This window comes from Alternaria ventricosa (genome assembly GCF_023758065.1).
Source record: "Alternaria ventricosa strain BMP 2768 chromosome Unknown scaffold_30, whole genome shotgun sequence".
NCBI lineage: Eukaryota > Fungi > Ascomycota > Dothideomycetes > Pleosporales > Pleosporaceae > Alternaria > Alternaria ventricosa.
Window position 1 is genome coordinate 243,886 of NW_026055710.1, and position 19,618 is coordinate 263,503.

The window sequence follows — 19,618 nt, forward strand, 5'->3', positions numbered from 1 at the left end:
TCTTCCTACGGGTCGCGACGTGACCCGATATACAGCTGCGATTGCGACCGCAACCGCTTTCCATATGTACCTTTTCGAAGTACATCCTAGACCTTGCGCATGGCAAGCTTCTTGCGTGCCTGGATAGTGTAGGCGTAAAGGGCGTCCTTGAAAGCAAAGAGGAAGGCGGCGGTGATGACACTCTGAGTGACCTTGGGTCCGATGCCTAGCATTGGTTAGCACATATTCTCTTTTACTTCAAGCGATATTCTTCATACCTCCATACAGCCCAGTGTATCCCTCCTCGCGGATGATGCGCCTGAAGGTGGTCAACATATCCTCCCTCGGTCCGTCCCTGCCCGCAACGTGCATCCTGCTCTTGACAGTGATGTACGGGTAGGTGATGCTGGTAGCCAACAGCTTGCCCAGCGCACCAAGATAGAAGGCATCCTTGGGCGTGACCCTCCTCCGCTTCTCCAGCATCTGCTTCAGCTGCTCGAACACAGTGTATTGGAGGATCGGGTTGATGACCAAGACCAACGCCGGCATGACACCAGCGAACAGGCGCGCGGGGCCCTCATCGCGGACGAGGGCGAAGAGCGTGCCAAGCGTCGACGGCGCCTTCTGCGCAGGTGTGGGTGCGCCCGGGAGCGACTCGTCGGAGGCTTCGGATTTGCGCGTCGTCATGCGCGTGTTGACGACCCAGATGGGGTTGGTCATGAGGACGGTTGCGCTGCCGGCGAGGGCGCCTGCCATCATCGACTCGACCGTGGTGAGCTTGGAAGAGGCGCGACCGGCTTTGAGCGCAGCCTTTTCGAAGAAGGAGCGGGTCCATTCGTACCCTGATGCCGTCAGTACTTTGATGTATCGCTCAGGAGTGTATCGTCGTACAGTAGTAGTAGACGAAGTTTGTGACGCTGATGCCGAAGAGGGCAGAGTCGAGACCGGCGTAGAGGCCTGCGACACCCTCGCGCTTGATGATGCGTCGCGCGGCATTGAGCGTCGACGACTGCGCGCGCTTGGATTCGACCTGGGCGCGGGTAGAGAGGGTGATGAGCGGGTAGCTGGGGGTTGTTAGCAGCCCGCATCGCATCGTCGCGATGGCGCATACGTCAGGGCCATGGACAGCAGTCCTCCACCAGCGCCAGCCAGCGCATGCGCAACATTGTCGCTCTGCTGGGCCGCCGTGCTCTGGGGCACCGACGAAGTCGACTCGATGAGCTTCTCCTGCGCCTTTTCTTGTGTTTGAGACATGGTCGAGTGCAGAATCTGGTCGCGCGGGAGTTGAAGAGGGGAAGCGGGCGGTTGTTGCGACGGGAGGAAGGAGCAGCCGGTGAGCCGATGGGATTGGGAAGGTTAGGATAAACAGTGAAGGAGAGGGTATCAAAAGGGAAGCAGCTTCAAGTCTCGTCGGATGGTCTTCGTCTCCGCATTTGAGCTGCGGCTCCGGCTGGCTTGTGAACGTCACCAAGCATTTCCGGGGTAAGACGTACAACCGAGGCAACAACTTCCCCCGATCTAGTCGCATGCGGTAATCCTCTCCAAACTACCAACATGTGCAATCTCCTCGCCTCATGCACTGCACAATCAAAATGTAATCATCACTCTTGATTGGTCGTTGCTACTGGATTATTCTGCAACTACCTCTTGTATATCTTCCTCTCTGCTACCCGAAACGGTACATACAGCACCGCTGCCAGCACAACTGCTACCTCCAACCCGATGTCGCCCGTAGTCTCCGCGATGGGTCCTGTCCACCAAATCTGTCCCATACACGGGATGATGAGGGCAAAGGAAAGCAGAAAGGCGCCAATTGCCGCGAAACCGGGTGGCAGCTTGCTCGGCTCGTCCCACGCCTCTTCGTCCTCGGTATAAGCCATGAAGCTGCTGCGTCGGAACAGCACGTGTTCGGTGATGGCGATGCCAATGAAGGCCGCACTCCAGTACCCGATGACGCCGATGAAGTTTTCGAGGTTGAGGAAGAAGCTTGAGGAAGCCTCGACAGCAACGCCAATTACGATGCCAGTAATCACGATGCTGAAGAAGATGCGCGGGATGCGGAAGAGCCAGGGAAGGAGCATCTGCAGGTTTAGTGTTACGCTGTACATCGTTGCCGACAGGTTACCCAACATGCTAAAGGCAAGCACGACTGTGACGAAGCGACCAAACCCGCCAGCTGGTTGAAGCATGGCCGCAAGGACACCACTCGCTGCGTTGACGTCGTACCCAGCCTGCCATGAGGCAATGTTTGGCGTCGCACCTCCCATCGCTGCACCGAGGGTCATCAGCAGGATCGTAGGCAGCGCAAGGCCAGTGTAGGTGTAGAGCGCGATCCGGAAAGGAGGGGCCTTGGGATGCATATATGTCGAGAAGTCGCTCGCGAGTGCAGCCCATGGGAGCATGAAGCTCGCCACGAGACCGCCAAATGAGAGAACTTGTGACGCAGTAGCAGCAGGTGCTGCGACTTGCTGGCTGAGACTGCTACCCCCGCATCCTGCCGCAATGATGAGTGCGGCCAATGCTGGGATCCATGCCCAGCGCTCATAGTGATGCAATACTCCGAAGCCACAGAAGGAGATGACCAGCGACAATAGGGCGATGATGACGATACCCACCGTGGCGTTGATGCTTGCTCCGTCCTGCACCGCCGACAGTGCCATACCACCAATGACGCTGTCGACAACGCAGAAGCCCGTCAGCGTTGCAAGGTTGAGCAATATCAACAGAGAAACAAAGTATTTCCCGAAGGAAAACCTCGCTTGCACCAGTTGTCGCATACCCGTCTTCGGCCCCCACGTACACATGTACGCCACCGGCACCGTCGCCACGAGGGTAAAGAAAAGAATAACCAGCGCCGCGTCCCTCAGACTAAGAGCAAAAGACATTGTGCCCACCATACCAAAAGTCACACTGCATACCCGTTAGCCAACGTGCAAGGCCACCACTCCCCAATTGACCACTTACGGCAACGGATTACAACTCATGCAAAACCAAAGCGTGAAGATCTTTGAATACTGCGTCTCTGTCCTATCCTCATACGGCACAGGCGTACACCCTCTGAGCTCAATATCACCTTTCTTTTCCAGAAAACCCAGCACCCCTCTCCACCCTCCAACTCTTTCGTGCTTGCCCACCGTGACATCGCCATGTTGCTGCTCCACTCCCGCGACTTCCCCAACCGAAAGATTGGGCCGCTTGATGTCTTCCTGTTCCCGCGAAGGAGCACCACTCCCCACCCTGCTACTGCCCACACCTCCATTCGGGGCGTCTGCCATCTCTTTTCCCGGACCCGTGGTCTCTTGGCTCGCAGCACCGTTTTCGCCGCTCCACCCCGAGATATTGCGCGTGTAAAGTTTGTCAGTCGTGCGTAAGGGACCCGAGATGATGGTACAGACGCCGTTGACGACCCACTCGCTATGTCCGTCTACGGCTTGCAATGCGAAGTAATAGTGTGAAACTGCTCAGTCGTGTGATGCGATAAGGCCCGGCGCGACTATATACCTGAATCATTTGCTCCACCCAGTACAACGTCGTTATGACTCTTTGCTTACCCCATAGTGGCGGGCTTGCGACTATCGCGAACAGAGATTTTTTGCAAACACGACATTTCTGGTTCGCGCATCCTGTGCCCGGCAAGGCTAGACGCGCACCCGTCGGCACCGAGCGCTGCAAAATGCGTTCAATGCACGAATGTACGCATCCCACAACAAAGGGTCCATGACGATCTGGCCCACCTCGCGCGCTGCTAAGCCGACAACCGCATGATAGCCGTCTAATAACCGCGCCTTGACTGTGTGCAGCCGTAGCTTCAGGATGCTACTCCGACCATGACGGAGGTGGATGTGCGATGCGTATGCCGTGGTGTGCATGAGGTCTTGTCGGCTGCATGCTTGCTCGCTGCGCAATGGCCTGATTATAGACGCGCTTGCCGACTTCTCGCCGGTCTGCCGGACCTTCCCCACGGTCTTGACCGAGATGGGCGACACTCGTCCAACCACACTGCGTGCGGTGCTTGATACTCCGACGAGGGCGTGTAGCGTCCTCGGGGAGAGTGATGTTAGTTATCATGGGCGTTGAGCGCTGCGGCGTCGCCTTGCATGAGGCTGTCCCTCTTCGCTCATCTCCTTCTGCTGCGCTCATATTTGGAATCTGGTCATGGCTGCCGACGAAGAGAACAAGCGTGAACCCATACCGGTCGACGAGGCTGCTGTTGCACCTGAGCTGCCGGTAGAAGGTGAAGTCGAAGTTCCATATAGTATATATACCAGCAAAGAGAAATGGCTCATCGTAGCTATGGTCGCGTTGGCGGGGTTCTATAGGTACACTCTTCCCTTTCATCTCAAGTCAAAACATATACAACAACAGTAGCTAACACCACCATCAGCCCCCTCCCCGCAAACATCTACTTCCCAGCCATCCCAACCCTCGCCCGCGCCTTCAACCAAACCTCCGAAGCCATCAACCAAACCGTCACCGTGTACCTAGTCTTCCAAGGAATCAGCCCTATGCTATGGGGCCCCATCAGTGACCGCTACGGCCGCCGCCTCGTGTACCTGGTATGTCTTAGCATCCTCGTCGCATCCTCCATCGGCCTAGCCCTCTGTCCAACCAGCCACTTCTGGCTGCTCCTCTTCCTGCGCTGCTTCCAGTCCGGCGGCAGCGCCAGCACCATCGCCCTTGGCGCCGGCGTCATAGGCGATATATCCACGAGCCGCGAACGAGGCGGCTACTTTGGCATGTTCAACCTCGGTCCTATGCTCGCGCCGTGTATCGCACCTGCGATTGGAGGCGCGTTATCGCAGGGCTTGGGCTGGCGATCTATCTTCTGGTCCATCGTCATCATGGTTGCGGTTTGCCTGCTGTGCATCGCGCTTTTCCTGCCCGAGACCCTGAGGAGCATCGCGGGTAATGGCAGTATCCCTGTGCCCCGCCTCCAACGCGCTATCCTCCCTATCGTGGGCCAAAAAGCAACGAAAGAAGCCTTCGACCCGGATTCCCGCGCTAAGGCTAAACACTCTGTTAATCCCTTTGTCCTCTTTACGTACCCTGATGTCATTGTCCTGTTGACTTTTACCGGCCTGGTCTACGCTGTCAATTACACCATTACCGCCACCATATCGTCGGCTTTCGCAAAGATATACCCCGAGCTGTCGGAGACGGTGCTGGGACTCTGCTATTTGCCTGTTGGTGCGGGTATGATACTGGGGTCTACGATGACGGGAAAGATGTTGGATTGGGAGTACAGGCGTATCAAAGAGCGGTGTGGTGATAATTTCACTATTGAACACGCACGGTTGCGTATTATGCCGTTTTACCTCTCCCTCTTCATCGTCTGCGTCATCGCCTGGGGTTGGACGATACAGGCTAAAGCACACATCGCTGTTCCCCTCATCCTTGGCGTTATGCTGGGCTGGACGTCGATTGGTATCCTCAACACTACCATGACACTCAACATCGATATTCTGCAATCGCGCAGTTCGGGTGCGACGGCGTGTACGAACCTGGTGCGCTGCTCGTTGGCTGCTATTCTGGTGTCTATCATCGATCGCATGGCGAGTGCGTGGGGCGATGGCTGGACGTATACGTTTTGGGGTGGTATATGTTGTTTGTTGATGCCGCTTATGTTGCTGGAGATCAAGATGGGGCCGGTGTGGCGCAGGAGGCGTGAAGCTAAGGAATTGGAGGCGGAGAAGGCATGATTTGGTTGTTAAGAGGGGATAGGAAGAGGTTGTGAGTAACGGTCTTTGGTTGGAGAAAAGCATTATACCCTTTTGTTGTTAGTTTAGCATAGCGTTGCATAGTATCGCATCGAATTGCATTATATCACTCATATATTAGACGTTCCAGTTTCCAGTCAGCAAAGGTGATTTGATTCTCTATGAGCTTTTCTAGAATTGCATCGTATTTCGGGTTCCCACTTTGAAACAAGTCTTCTTAGATGTAGTGCAAGAGTGGTTCAAGATCGGGGAAATCTAGTATTACGCTCTTTGAAGGATGCGCAACTACCACATCTGTACTTGTAATGTCGGAGACACGTCCCCGAATGTAGTGGTACTCAGGCCATTTATGTCCATTCGTGTCCCTGCCCGAGTTCAGATCAACTGGCTCGAGGCTAGGTTTGATGCTGAGAACCTTGAGCTTTGAACCTCGGTCAGTCGCGAAGCGGAGAATCTGGTTGGCAAGATTTTGCATGACAACTTGACAGAAAAGCGTGTCCCGACCAGTTGGTCTCTCTGAAGAGGGGTCATCGAATTCAAGCACTGGAAGACTGAGTATCCGAAAGGCTTTCAATACGGGCTGTGTAGCGACTGCAGCCTAGAGCTTTGTTAGAGACTACGAGGTAGAGAACGTAGACGAAGCTTACCAGTACATGCGCATAGTCCTCATCTAGACTGAAGCCGTCTGGAGGGTCTGAGATACAACCCAATTCCAATGTTGGCATGTCAATCGCCAACGCTGTCAACTTGGTACAAGCTTTCAGTATAGCGGTTATGTCTGCAATAGGGAAATAGTTGCCGCCTTCAGTCATTCCACTTTCCATCATAAGCTCCGTAAGAGTCTTACAGTGGACCAAAACACTGTCTCTGGCAACCAGCCCATGCACAGACAAATCTAGCTGAAGATAGGTGAGCTTAGGACAGGTCTTGAGTAGCGTATCTATAGCCTGGACAGTATGTTTTGGATTTTCCATTCGGGTGGGGAGAGCGATAATGAGCTCTTCTAGTTGTCCGGCATTGTGGGTATAGAACGAGGAGATACCCTCCAGTAAGGGAATCTGATCGATGCACCACTCAATGTGCAACCCCTTCAAGTTCGAAAGGTTCAGCGACTCGTGAGTTGGTTGGTCTGCGTTCGCCGCAAGGTTTAGATTGAAAAGTCGCAAGAACGTGAGGTTTGGAAATATTGGCTGATCTATCGCGTGAGCCAATATCGCGCACACAGACACGTCGTAAGGATTTTCAGTCAAAGCGGCAAACAGCGAAAGTTCTCTTATCTTTGGGCAGTATTGAGACACAGACTTTATGCCATTGGAAATGCCATCCCCTGGTTTTTCACGTCGGTTGACGTATAACGTGATTCTTGAGACTTCGGAAAGTAGAGGACCCATCCATGTGTGATGTTCTTCGGAATCGAGCTCGACAAGATTGAACTGACCTGGAGTGCTGAATGAACCCCCAATGTCAATATCTTCTATCCTGCGTTGGGATTGTAGAAGAACTTGGAAGGTGAGGGCCGAGACTTTGCAAGTGCTCTCAAAGCGGCGTAGTCGATCTCTTGGGATTGCTGTGATGACCAGTATAGCACGGTAGTCTCCGTCAGTCGTTTTCGCCGATTCACATATGTCGAGCTCTCGGATGTGGCCCGTGATTCCGGATTGTGGATGGAGTAGTGTTGCTAGAGACGGAGCGGAGGCATCGCGAAAGTCCGTCTCAATCTTTTCCCACATTATGGGGCGTATCTGGTCTCTCCATGTGCGGCTGACAAGGCAGACGCTACTCTGGTGAGACTTTGATCGAATCTAGGTGCGATGTTAGCGTTTCTTGTAGATAGGGCAGTCGCTACCACTCACGAACGCGAACACATTGCCGACCATTTCGGGCGGCAAGTCGGCGAAGGTCGCATATGCCATGTTGCGATTGGAAGGCCGCGAGAATCGGTCGAACCGTTGCGCAGTCGTGACCAAATATAGCGGGTGACTAGCAATTGGAGTGAGAGCAATCGAGGTGAGGGCGTATGGCTCGTGCGGTGTGTGCTCCTGCGCCGCCAAGACTTGTGGACGCGATAAGGGTCCATCATGGCAGGTGGGTACAGGAAGGAGCGTAATGTTACTCAGCCATGTCTTAGTCCGAATTTATACCTCAGCCTGGAGGTATATACTGCGCCCTCTCTCTCTTATGGATCCATCACCAGTACCGTCGGCGCCGTGCCTGTGTGCGCCAGATACTGGATGAGCAAAGCCGTCATTCACCGAGTATGAGTAATCTTCAGGTTTGTACTCAGTATCTGCACAGCGGTTCTTGTTGTGCCTGGTCGTGCCTTTTCTGATATGTTGTGATGACAGTCTTCGCGAGCAGTGCCCTGTCGCACCTTCCAACCGCATACCTTACCTTTGCTGGCGCCTCACATTCTCTCAAGCCTCACTCTCTACTGTACCATATCCACTCCTGCTCACGTCAGTAGCATGTCACCGAAACGACAACAGGCGACACGGCTACCTGCCCTGGAGTTCATCAAGCGTATGCGATTCGGAATGCCACCATACGACGACGACCACGAAGACAGCAGTGCCTACAGTCTGTTCATCGGCAGTGAACCAGAAGATAACCTCGCCCTTCTACGAAAAAAAAGAACCAGAAGTTGTATAAAGCGATGAAGTCTTGACTGTCAAGAACATCGAGGCCGGCGAAAGCGAAGAAGGCAAAGAGGGCGAGAACGAGAAAGAGGAAGAGGGTGCATGTCCAACAGAAGACAGCGAGGCCGAAGAATATGACAGTGAGGCCGGAGGGCGATACTTTGAGGGCCTCCAGTCCAACTCAGAACCCGGAGACTTTGTGGACATGAGAATGAGTCTCATCTACGAGTGCAGTCATCAGGTTAACACCGCCTTCCGTGTCAGGATGTTCGATGCATTGTGGTGTCGCTGGGGTGAGGATCTGGTTCAAGAGCGCCGGGTATTCGACGAATCTGTACCGAACGTGCACTTGCACAGTCTTCGTCGCATCTGTTACGTAAAGATACGCGTACATATATATTGCGCTTTGAATGAATGGAAGTTCGTCGGGCGCATCGTTTTTTGGAAGACTGCTCGGAAACAGGGTACGTCGACGCGTGATGACGTTTGAAGGCCCTATTTAACCGTCAGCATAGGTAATCCACCCTGCCCACGCCCCACCATGTTGGAATAGTGTTCTTTTCCACTTCCTCCTACCGCCTCATACTAGAGAGAAACTAAATGAGTATGCAGACTACATTGAGTAAAAAACTTGCAAAATACCTAGGTAGATAATCTAACATCAACGTACCTAGGCTCCAGGGTGTTGAGCTTTCTCTTGGGGTCCAAGGTTGACGTGCTACCATGCCCTTTGATCAAGTCGAGTTTATCACGCTTCTAACAAACTACTACGAGTTTTGCAATCGAGTCTTCTGGGATGGCTCGATCATCGCACAAGCGCCCAAAAATGGCTGGCCGTCAATCACACAATCCACCATGGCCAACCTGAACAAGACTGATGCAGTCATCGACTTGCTTCGCCACATGCCTTTTGTAGACTTTGTTGAGCCAGACAAAGCCTACGGCAAGCACGTCATCATGAAGAATACACGATTTCAGGATTACCGCAGCGAGGCGATGCAGAAAAGGATCCGCGACGGGGACCTCGAATACCACGTTGAGCCTATAGGCGATCCCTTACCACCATCATGTATCTCTTTCGGTAACAGCAACGGGCGTAATGGCTACAATCTTGTCATTAACACGGATGATGGATACGTCTACTGGGGGGAACCTTGCGGCCTGCCCGACGAGCCAGCGCCAGAGCTCAATGCCGTGGTGCAAGAGCGCTACGCCGGGGACGAAACCGAGCGTTGGCGGCAGGGCTTCAACGTATATCGCCCACGCGAGTTTTTTGCGCTCTGCAAACAGCGGTTCCGCGAGCTTCGCTGGATCGGTCTCCAGACGGATATAGTTGACGCGGTACCGATGTACTGGGAGCTTGATGACGCGGACGACGAGTTCAAGTCGCTTGTGCGCAAAATGAAAAGAGCTGGGTGGCCGGGAGACGGGCAAGGCCGGGACTGGGACCGAGAGGCCTTTCAAGCGGCGCTCGAGGTGTATAGCGATGAAGAGGACGAGGATGTCGTACAGGCGGCGACAGAAGGGCTAGATGATACTCACGTTCACTAGATGTTTGGCGTCAGTATGGAGGAGTGGAAGGACTGTGCAAGCCAAAATTGTCCACCCACCTCATTGCCTCGTCGACTAGAGTCTGTCGACGCGATACAGCATCGGCTCTACAAGGAAACTATTTTCGATTCACGCAAAGCGTTGTTCCTGGGCCGGGGACGCACTGTACTCGACAAGAAGGCGATATCTCGGGTTGTACAAAGACGAGGGGAGATGAAGGAGATGAAGGAAGACCTGGTGTCGTTCTTCGACTGCATTGGCTTGTGCAGTCTTTACCGGGCTTGTTCCAGGTCGCTGGATATTGACGTGAAGTTCCGTTTGTCAGTGGTCTGGAGGATGGTATTCGGTTCAGATACATCTGCTGAAACTAGCAAATCCCACACTGCACAATGGGACGCAACTGCGTCTGTACAGCTGGATCATCATCTGGCATGTGACGTTCCGGCTTAGTAGAAGAAGTAGTGTAGCTCGTTGAAACGTGTTTGTGTGGTTCTGAGATCTGCCTTGCCGTACGACATGCACGGTTGACGAGGCCCACGATGCCTGCATCGGCCTTCTATCGCACCTGCATGTTCTTGTCAGCACATCCCTGATACCCAGAATCCTTTTCGAAATGCAACGTACCAAGTCGGAAACATTGCCGACCAATTCGAGCTGTAAAGCAGTAAGGTTTCTGTGCGTCATGGCTGGATGTGGAGGTTGTGGGGGATTGGTGCAGAGACATCCGAGGTAGCAGCAGCGTTGATGAGAACAGAGAAAGGTGTGCCGCAAGAAAGGCAGGTGGAACGCGCAGCCCTTGCAATGTTGGTGTACTGCCAAGACTTGTGGACGTGAACAGAGTCCTTGACGAAAAGATACTCTCACGAATGAGAGAAATCGCAAGTATAATATACTGTCAGAGTCCCTCACCCGGCATATGATAGAGCGCATACTAGGTTTTATTCCGATGTGATGCACGCTGAAGCATGCATTACCCTCATGATTTGCATACTACGAGATACAATACAGCTTACAACCCCACGATAAACATTAGCTAGAGAAGCGCCTGAGGATGAAGTCGCCAGGGTAGTTCCTCGATATCTTCTCCATCTCAACGCGCGCTGCACCTACTAGATTGCTGCCCGAACTATCTCGAACATTTCCGCGCGTGTGGATATACCAAGGCCAGAAATAGCGATCTTCCATCGGCATACGTTCTTCAAAATCACTTGTGTCAAAGGATTTGACTAGGAGGAGTCTCGGGACTGTACCACACTGCGACATGTGACTGAAGATCTGATCGCCGAAGTGTTTCATGGCAGCCTCGCACGACGCACGGAAGCTGCGTTCCTCCATCAAAGGCGTCTCTTCAAATGTCTCCGAATCATAAGAAAATGTGATATCAGGCTCGCTCAGTATTTCCATGGTATGAAGACTGGGATGGGCGGCACATTGTGCCTACGATGCCAATCAATAAAGATACCAATACAAAAAGAACATTACTTACTAGTACATCTTTGAAAGCGGCACAATCCCGCTCACTTGCTTTGAATTGAAATTCGTCCCCGAGCTCTGTGATATGTCCGAGATCGATAGGTGGCAGATTGATGGCGAGTCCTCTGAGCTTTGTGCACGCCCTCAAAATCACCCCGACTTCGTCTCCCGGGTAGTAGTGCGACTGAGAATCCGTGAGAAAGTTTCGAGATTTTCCGATGACGACGTTACGAAGCGTCGCAGCGTGAGGCAGGATACAACTTTTGTCGACAAGTTTGCCGTTGGAGAGTTGTAGTTCGAGATTCTCAAGTCTAGCGCAGCAGACTTTGAGGAAGTTTTCAATGGATTTTGTGGTCTCGACCTGCACTTCGTCTTCAACACCGTTATCTAGGCGGATGCACAACTCCCTTAAATTACCAGGTGTCTCAATGTAGGATTTTGAGAGACTCTCGAAAAAGGGCGACATCGAGCTACAGAGCAAAAGATCCAACCTCTCTAACCTTGCAACGTCGAAGGTGTGGGAGAACTGAGATGAAGCATTCGGTACCAGGTCTATTTCCTCCATCTTGATAGACGTCAGATTGGAGAATAGGCGACTCTCCGGCGATAGCGAGAGCAGTCCTTGTAATGAGATCGGAGGGTCACAATCGGCTGACAAGTTCAGCCTTTCGAGACTAGGGTAGAGGTCGATAAAGCTCTGCAGATTCCGGTGGTTTTTCTCGACCTCTTCTTCCTCTTCCTCTTCGCGCTCTAGAAGAAGACTAATCTCCTTCAGTTCAGGCGTCAGCGATGCAACCCACGCGCGGTATTCCCGGGAAGTACAATGATAGTCACCCGTCGAGCCAAGGCAGGTAAATGGAGTCACTGCACAGATTCTCTCTAGCTTGGTCTGCGATCGCAACAATTGCAAGAAAAGCTCATGCTGCATGTCGTCATAGGCCTGGAAAATGCGGAGTTTATCGCGTGGAAGTGCCAAGATCAACGACTCGAAACGGTTATTCGAATCCTCATCCGTAAAGTCCGCAAAGCATAGATTCCGTACATGTGGGAGGATCCCGGAGTTAGGATCTAATAACGTCGTCAAAGAGCGGCCAGGGGAAGAGCCTTGGTGATCACCCAAGCTGAATTCAAGCTTTTCCCACAAGATAGGGGCCATAAGCTCCCGCCATGAGCGGCTCACGAGACATACAACGCCTTGATCTTTCTTTTGCCGGATCTAATAGATGTGTCAGCGCTTTTTGGCTTACAGAGCGGCAATCCCCGGAACTTACAAAAGCGAAAACATTGACAACCAGCTCGGTTGGCAGATCGGAGAACGTCGCGCTCGCCATAGTGGCGTGGAATCGTGAGTGCGGATTGCTACGATCCTAGGTAGTGAAAGGGGGATGTTTGCGCGTCGCGGGTGGACGGCTGAGCGTGAACATGGCTCGTGCGACGACGCGTCAATGTGTTGCCCCACCAACCTCAGGATTCAAGCAACGTAGTGGGGCAAGAGGGAGTAAGCACGACGCCCATCTTGTAGAGATCCAAGTCAAGTATAAAGGCAACATTTGGAAGCATCATCCAATTAGCTCCGAGGCTGTCGCTCCGGCCCCGGGGACGGTGTGCCATACTATCACGTGACGCCGCGGCAACCTGCTTGCCCGCTCGCAGTCGCGCCTTCCCATACTACCCTTGGCTGGCTACATACCCAACTCCCACACCAAACGCGTCTTCAACATCCCAGTATGCGCCACTCACCATAGTGTTCCATCATATACTCGACCCCGCCATACGCATCACAAGCGACTCTGTTTCATCCTGCGGATATCTATCCACATGCGAGGCCATCACCTCCCTCTTTCCTCTCGCATCGCACACATAACCTTTGTTGAACAAATATGCAGGCCACAGACACTCATCGAAGAGCTGGTAGGTGATACTAGGTCGAGTGTCGAAAAAGATGGGGGCGGTACCGCGTTTCGCCATGAAGCGCATGATCTCCGTTGCGAAGTTCTGGTACAGGACGCGAGCTAGTCGGTGTTCTGAAGCGCTGAGCGAGTCGGTTTTGTGTGCTATTTCGATCTCTCCGAAAATTGGGAGGTTCAATATGCGGAGGGTGTGAAGAGGGGTGTGCTGGGCGAGTACGGTCTAGATTGGTCGATGTCAGCTGGTGGTCTAGTGGTGAGGAGTAAGTAGGTTCTGGGACTTACGAGCATGGCTTCGAACTCGGTCTCTACATGTGTGAGACAGGTTTGGGGTCTTCCCAGTCTGAAGTCATGAGCTAGATCGATAAGGGGTCCTAGGCTCACGGCAGGGAGATTGATGGCGACGTCTGCGAGCTCTGTGCAAGCGTTTAGAATCGCTTTGACGTCTTCCACGGCAAATGAGCGCCCTCCCCTCTCCTCACCGGTACCCAGTTCCAGTGACTTAAGCTTAGACTGAGCGATGATAGCGTCTTTGTTTATCAAGGCATGGCGCGATGCGTCCAAGATGAGCTTGTCAAGTTTAGGACCAGTCTCGAGGAAGCGTTGGACAGCCTGAATGTCGTTGTCGGGATGGAGTGAATTAGAAGGGAAGAAGATCTCCAGATCGGAAAGATGGGAAAGATAACTGCCGTCACTGTTGGCGCGTTGTAACAGGAGGCCACCCAAGAATGGGGCCATGTCATTGCAGCCAATTAGTGACAGCGTGCGAAGGTTCGCAAAGCTGATGTTACTGAAAATCGCCTTGTGGCTCATTCCAAGGTCAATAAGCTTCAGACGGAGGGAAGTGAGACTTGTTAGAATGGGCTCTTTTATGTCATGCTGTAGGATGTGATGCATGTCCAGGCGGTCGAGTGGACGATTCTCAAAGAGCGTGCCCTCTATGGACAAGGTCTGCAGCTTGAGAACGTATGTGAGAAGTTTGCGGTAGTACTCAAAAGAGCTTTTCGCTAGTTTCGGATAGCAACGAGCATATACAGCTAGTCCAGTGAGGTCTTTTAGTGGAGGTTCCATCAAAGGACCAGTTGTGCGGATAGGAAGAGGCCCCTTGCCCGCGAACGCCTCGTCGGGCCTGATGCGAAAGTTCAATTCTTTGAGCTTCCGCTGGAATTTGAGGAGTATGTGGATGGTATGACGGCTCGGTCTCAACGTGCTGGCCATGAAGTGCGTGATTCGGTCGCGAGGTAGGGACGTTAACAGTAGACGTAATTTGTGCTCGATTTGGTCCATTTCAAACGAATCGCCCGCGACTCGTCGGGGTGCTGCTATGATAATCCGTCGGATATGAGGGAGTATCGTGCTCTGTGAATTGACAAGTGCTTTCATCGACTGAGATTTGCTTAGCAGAAGATCGGTGTTCAACGTGTACCACATCAGCGGCGCAAGATTAACGCGCCATTTGTGGCAAACAAGAGAGATGGCTTGCATATCCTCTTTTCTTCGGATCTCATCAAAGATCATGCTGAGCAGCTCTGTTGGAAGGGCGGAGAAACTCATCTTGGCGGAAGCTGCGTGGAGTTGAGTCGAGACTATCTCGTGTGGGTGGAAGTTGATAGTGAGACTGGAGGGACTTGATAAGCGTGGCCAGCGGTGTCGACGCGCAGTGAACAGGAGTCGCCGATAAGACAGTCATAGTCCTGATTTCACAGACGTGCTTGCTGCACTCAATTCACTGAGTCGAAGAAACCTGACTGCATCACTCGACCCAAGAGGTATGCGCCACATTCGACGACGACGCAGGCTTGTCTCTTGTTCGCAACATGATACCGTCTTAGACTCCACGCGGCGCGACACGAGTATTCGCCCCAGAAAGGTCGTAGTCGGTGTAGTGGCAATCATCCAAGAGCGAGGTTCGGCCGGGGCACACCAGTCACAGTGGCAGGTACAACCAAAAGGGCTTGGGATGATTGCCACTCGATAGGCATTGTCGCATATTCAGTGTAGAGCGTAAATAGGCAGCCAGTCAGCGTGCAGAGCGGCGGTGGTAGGGGTTCGGATGGTGCAGCGACATGGGTGTGGTGAGCAGTGGTGCGTCGGCTGATCCAAAAATAGACGGACGATGCTGGGGTACCGCTCAGCTGGCATAACTGACCAAAATGCCCCGAAGCAGGCAGGCACGACCCGCCATAGCACCTGAACGACCGCAAATTACCACCCGCTGGACCCTCGACGACGCGACTCCATAGCGCGCTGCCACGGCAAACGACGTAATCGCCCTCTCGCGACTGCCCTGACCGAGCGACGGCGCTGGGCGCATCGCATCCTATCGTTGGACCTCTTCGCGCTGCACTCGCCGGCTCCGCTGCGACAGCAGGCGCTGCGAGAGGACTCCCTTGGGGCCAGAAGAAGCAAACCTCGGGACTGACTCTATATCCATGGCCTGCTATTGGCATTAGCGCGGCCGCGAATCATCTCGACGCCCTCATGGCATGCTGACGGGCCGAGGAAGCAGCAGAGCGCGTTACACTGTGGAGAACCATGCAGGTCGACTTTGGCGACGAGGGAGAGACGGAGCACAGCCTGCACCTGACAGCCAACGCCCACCAGCACTACGAACACGCGGGGCCTGGCAGCGGGCCCGCCTACTCGCCCTTCCGGCACCCAGGCGGCGGTGGTGTAGCAGCAATTGATCCGGGACTGGAGCAGAGCACAGGTGCCAGCCGCAATGTGCACACGCCCATTCCCCAGTCCAGTCACCTACTTCAGCCAGACAATGCCCATAACCTCGCCCACGGCTTCTACGCCGACATGCGCAGCTCGCAGACTCCCCCGGCGTCTGCGCATGCCTCGCCGCGCTTCCAGGCCATATCGCCCACCAGCCAGCCGCGCCAGCCATCTGCCCACTACGAGCCCGCCGACCGCGACACGCCCTCGCGCAATGTAGCCGACGACACCATCGACGACGCCTACGCGACCTTTATCCTCTACTGCAACCCCAACTTCCCCACCACCATCGACACGAGCGAACTCGTCAAGCTGTTCCGGACGCCGCCCAAGAGCGACGGCAACGCATTCAACACATGGACCCTCTTCGAGCTGATACGCAAGCTGGACGCCAAAGAAATCAAGACATGGACACAACTGGCGCTGGATCTGGGCGTCAAGCCGCCGAACACAGACGAGGGACAGAGCACGCAGAAGGTGCAGCAGTACTCAGTCAGACTAAAGGTAAGAGCCTCACATTCATTCACACTTCTTATATCCGGCAATCGCCGAGTCATTTTCTACACATTTTCCGTGTTCTGGCCCAGTGGGCTCCAACAACGTCTCATGCATGTCATCCGGGTCGTGCGGCGCAGTCGACTTCAGCCTCAAACGCCTCATTGTGATCCGAACCACCTACTTGGTATCCGGCGCAGTGTGCGAACCGAGCCACTCATTATGTGAGATACCTGAGATGTACTGTTCCTCACGAGTTGGTCAAAGATGTGGCCTCTGCAGGTCAGAGGGGCCGCGCATTCCGACCTGGCCCCCAATCACTTGTCATTTCATACATCATTCCGACCTTTGCTAATCATCACAGCGATGGATGCGCGCCATGCACATCGACGCCTTCTTCGAGTATTTGCTGGGCAAGCAGCACCCCTACTTCCTGCAAATACCGCCGCCTCACAACCCCTTTCCGGCTGACGGGCGGGATGGCGTACCCTTGGAGGAAGATCTGGCCATCCGCGCTCTCGATCCCAAGTTCAAACCGAAGCGCGGGCGGCGGAAAGCTGATGACGGAGAGGACGACATCGACTTTGACGAAGGCACACCGGCTCGTAAGCGCCCGCAGTTGGATACGTCAATACCGTTTGGCAACGTGCTGCAGCCCCAATCAGCGTATCCCACTAGCGCCCATCCTCACAACATGCACGGAGGCTTCCTCACACCTCAAGAAGCGTGGACTGCAGTCTCAACCGTCACACCCTCTTCGGCTTTAACAGCAGCTTCAGCACCAAGTCGTTTAGGCCAAAGCTTGACACCATATACCGATTCGCCAATGTCTGGACAACACATACGATGGCGACTGAATCCTTACGACACGCCTCAAACCCCTCATCCACTTTCCGCGGTAACACCACAATCCGCATACCCCTTCTTCGATGAGCCCCAGTCTGCTGTCACGCCTTCCAGTGCGAGATCACGCTCTCGCCGGCGTCACGGCCCCGCTGTATCGTCGGCATGGTCGACCAACAACACCTCGTCTACCGGCAAGCTTCGTGGCCGGCCGCCGAGCAATCGATCATTTCGAGATGGACCGTATAACACGTTTCCAGCCAATCCGAAGACCAAAGAAGGCCCACCAATCGACCGCACTCCAGGCAATCTGACACCGATAGTTGAGCGGGCGCACTCTGACCCTCCAGCACCCGAGAACTCCTTCCGCTTTCCGCCAACACCAGCGTCTGCCATATCGCCTTCCAAGATGGAAGGCCAGCTCATGGGTGGTGCGCCACAGAAGCAGCGCCTGAGCCTCCAAGTCCCTCCAAACGTCGGAAATCCGGTAGTGCGATTAGTCACACCAACAGTACTCGTCAACGGAGAACAAAACGACTCCCCAGGCACTGGCCTAGGGCCTTCCCCGATAAGCGCCGCCTCAACACAGGTGTCGCCTGCACATGGCTACGAGCAACAAAGCATGTACCAAAAACAAGACAACAGGCCAACACATCAGACCTACCACGGCGCGCTCACGCCGTCCGAAACACCCGCCCAGCATCGACCACCTCCCCCAACTCGCTCGCAAACCTCGCCAGACCTTTCCACCACCTCCCCGTCTCTCCCCTCAATCCCTCTCGAAACACTCAACCGCGCTCTAGCCGCCGAGCTCATCCGCGCCCCGCTTACCGGGCGTCGGAAGCGCTTAAGAGGCAACGAAGCAAAGACCCTGGCTACTGCTATCCTCCAACCACTCTACTCAAAGCCAACATCGGGACTACCTTCCTCCCCAGCTAAAGTCATGTCCGACCAAGCCCTCGGCATAGCAATCAGCAGCTGTCTGGGTCTCACAAGCGCAGTCGGCATCGGTATCGGCGGCCCCACAGGCGGCGTGCGTCGCGTAGAGTGCATACGCTTCCGTATTGGAGGTGATGGCTATGAAAGTCCTATCGATGACGATGAAGACGATGGCGACACCACCGGAAACAATCTAAGGTCTCACCCTGGCAACTCAGGTAGCCGTATCAAAGAAACCTTTGACGTTTTCTTCGCTGTTAACTTTGGTGGGTTAACTGGGGAGTGGGTTGCCAAGGGGTTGGAAATACGGAATGACAACAGTGAAGACGCGAGTGGAGATCGCAGAGGAGATGGCGACGCGGCATTAGATCGGGAGGGTGCTGGGGCAAGTCAGATGACGCCCGCGGCATGGAAAGCAAAGTTCCTAGACATGCAACGACGGTTATGGGAGAGGGAAGAGGAGGTCAAGAGTCTCAAAGATCGCATTCTTGAGGCTGTGTTGTAAGAGGAGGAGACGTTTGTTCCATTCATGTCGGCAAAATATAGGGTGGGTTGATGTTCTCATTTAATGTTTGTGTATATTGGGCGTATATGGGAAGGCTGGGATGGGTAAGGTTGGGAGGTTGGATCTGCTATATACCCCAGTTTGCTGTTTGGTATTCTTACTCTTGGGATTGGGATGGGTTGGGATTTAGGTGAGAGTGGGGAGGGGATGGTAGGGGATGATAGGGGAAGGGTGTGGATGGATGAATATATGGAGGGGAAAAACTTGGATGTAGGTAGCATAGCGTGTAGGTTGTCTTTGGATTATATGCATAGTATCGTTGTATTTGATCACATGTCCCTCTTGAGTGCGCATGAAGTACCGTCTGCAGGTGTATTTTCCCTTAATTCTCGGTAGCTATAACTATTCTATATATGCCTCTTCCCTTTGTGTCTTTTGCTATCCAAGTCCTCACTATACTTCGCTTTGTATATTGGCGAATTGGACAGCATAAGCCACAAAGGGAAGACGCACATACAGAATGTATCTACCTGCCTTTGTAACGAAGAAGCCACACTTTCCACTTGGTACTTGATGTTTGCATGTACATTCCAGGGTAAGGGGGGACATTGTTGCTCTCATCGGTATCTACAGCGCTAAACGCATCCTGGAACCATTCCATGTATGCCTTCTCCTGCACGCACCTATATCAGATTGGCGAGTCGAATTTACACACCGCTTGCTTGGCCATCGGATGGTAGTTCTGTGTAGGATATTGAATGGGCAGATTGGGTTGACATGATCAAGTTTCGCAACCGCTCTGGGCAAGTATCCGGACAGCTCACGGTTACTGAGCTGTCCGGATACTTGCCC

At 53.7% G+C, this 19,618-nt stretch overlaps 8 protein-coding genes across 8 annotated transcripts; 3 read left to right on the plus strand and 5 right to left on the minus strand.

The window, feature by feature from the left end:
* Nucleotides 1-86: 86 nt before the first annotated feature.
* On the minus strand, nt 87-1,233 carry J4E93_010459 (uncharacterized protein; the record flags this gene model as incomplete). The annotated part of the gene is made up of 4 exons (XM_049348338.1): nt 87-205; nt 258-821; nt 871-1,043; nt 1,091-1,233. The coding sequence occupies 4 exons, from the start codon at nt 1,231-1,233 to the stop codon at nt 87-89; spliced, it is 999 nt and encodes a 332-aa protein (XP_049194567.1).
* Nucleotides 1,234-1,619: 386 nt separating this feature from the next.
* Nucleotides 1,620-3,254, minus strand: J4E93_010460 (uncharacterized protein; the record flags this gene model as incomplete). Its single annotated transcript, XM_049348339.1, has 2 exons — nt 1,620-2,889; nt 2,944-3,254. 2 exons carry the CDS (start codon nt 3,252-3,254, stop codon nt 1,620-1,622), a joined length of 1,581 nt encoding a protein of 526 aa, XP_049194568.1.
* An 880-nt stretch (nt 3,255-4,134) lies between these two features.
* On the plus strand, nt 4,135-5,678 carry J4E93_010461 (uncharacterized protein; the record flags this gene model as incomplete). Its single annotated transcript, XM_049348340.1, has 2 exons — nt 4,135-4,298; nt 4,364-5,678. The coding sequence occupies 2 exons, from the start codon at nt 4,135-4,137 to the stop codon at nt 5,676-5,678; spliced, it is 1,479 nt and encodes a 492-aa protein (XP_049194569.1).
* A 235-nt stretch (nt 5,679-5,913) lies between these two features.
* On the minus strand, nt 5,914-7,609 carry J4E93_010462 (uncharacterized protein; the record flags this gene model as incomplete). The annotated part of the gene is made up of 4 exons (XM_049348341.1): nt 5,914-6,294; nt 6,344-6,825; nt 7,135-7,498; nt 7,550-7,609. The coding sequence occupies 4 exons, from the start codon at nt 7,607-7,609 to the stop codon at nt 5,914-5,916; spliced, it is 1,287 nt and encodes a 428-aa protein (XP_049194570.1).
* Nucleotides 7,610-9,187: 1,578 nt separating this feature from the next.
* J4E93_010463 (uncharacterized protein) lies at nt 9,188-9,883 on the plus strand (the record flags this gene model as incomplete). Its single annotated transcript, XM_049348342.1, has 1 exon — nt 9,188-9,883. One exon carries the CDS (start codon nt 9,188-9,190, stop codon nt 9,881-9,883), a length of 696 nt encoding a protein of 231 aa, XP_049194571.1.
* A 1,029-nt stretch (nt 9,884-10,912) lies between these two features.
* On the minus strand, nt 10,913-12,687 carry J4E93_010464 (uncharacterized protein; the record flags this gene model as incomplete). Its single annotated transcript, XM_049348343.1, has 3 exons — nt 10,913-11,320; nt 11,370-12,572; nt 12,628-12,687. 3 exons carry the CDS (start codon nt 12,685-12,687, stop codon nt 10,913-10,915), a joined length of 1,671 nt encoding a protein of 556 aa, XP_049194572.1.
* A 421-nt stretch (nt 12,688-13,108) lies between these two features.
* J4E93_010465 (uncharacterized protein) lies at nt 13,109-14,817 on the minus strand (the record flags this gene model as incomplete). Its single annotated transcript, XM_049348344.1, has 2 exons — nt 13,109-13,486; nt 13,549-14,817. 2 exons carry the CDS (start codon nt 14,815-14,817, stop codon nt 13,109-13,111), a joined length of 1,647 nt encoding a protein of 548 aa, XP_049194573.1.
* Nucleotides 14,818-15,798: 981 nt separating this feature from the next.
* On the plus strand, nt 15,799-18,766 carry J4E93_010466 (uncharacterized protein; the record flags this gene model as incomplete). Its single annotated transcript, XM_049348345.1, has 2 exons — nt 15,799-16,488; nt 16,844-18,766. 2 exons carry the CDS (start codon nt 15,799-15,801, stop codon nt 18,764-18,766), a joined length of 2,613 nt encoding a protein of 870 aa, XP_049194574.1.
* Nucleotides 18,767-19,618: the final 852 nt, after the last annotated feature.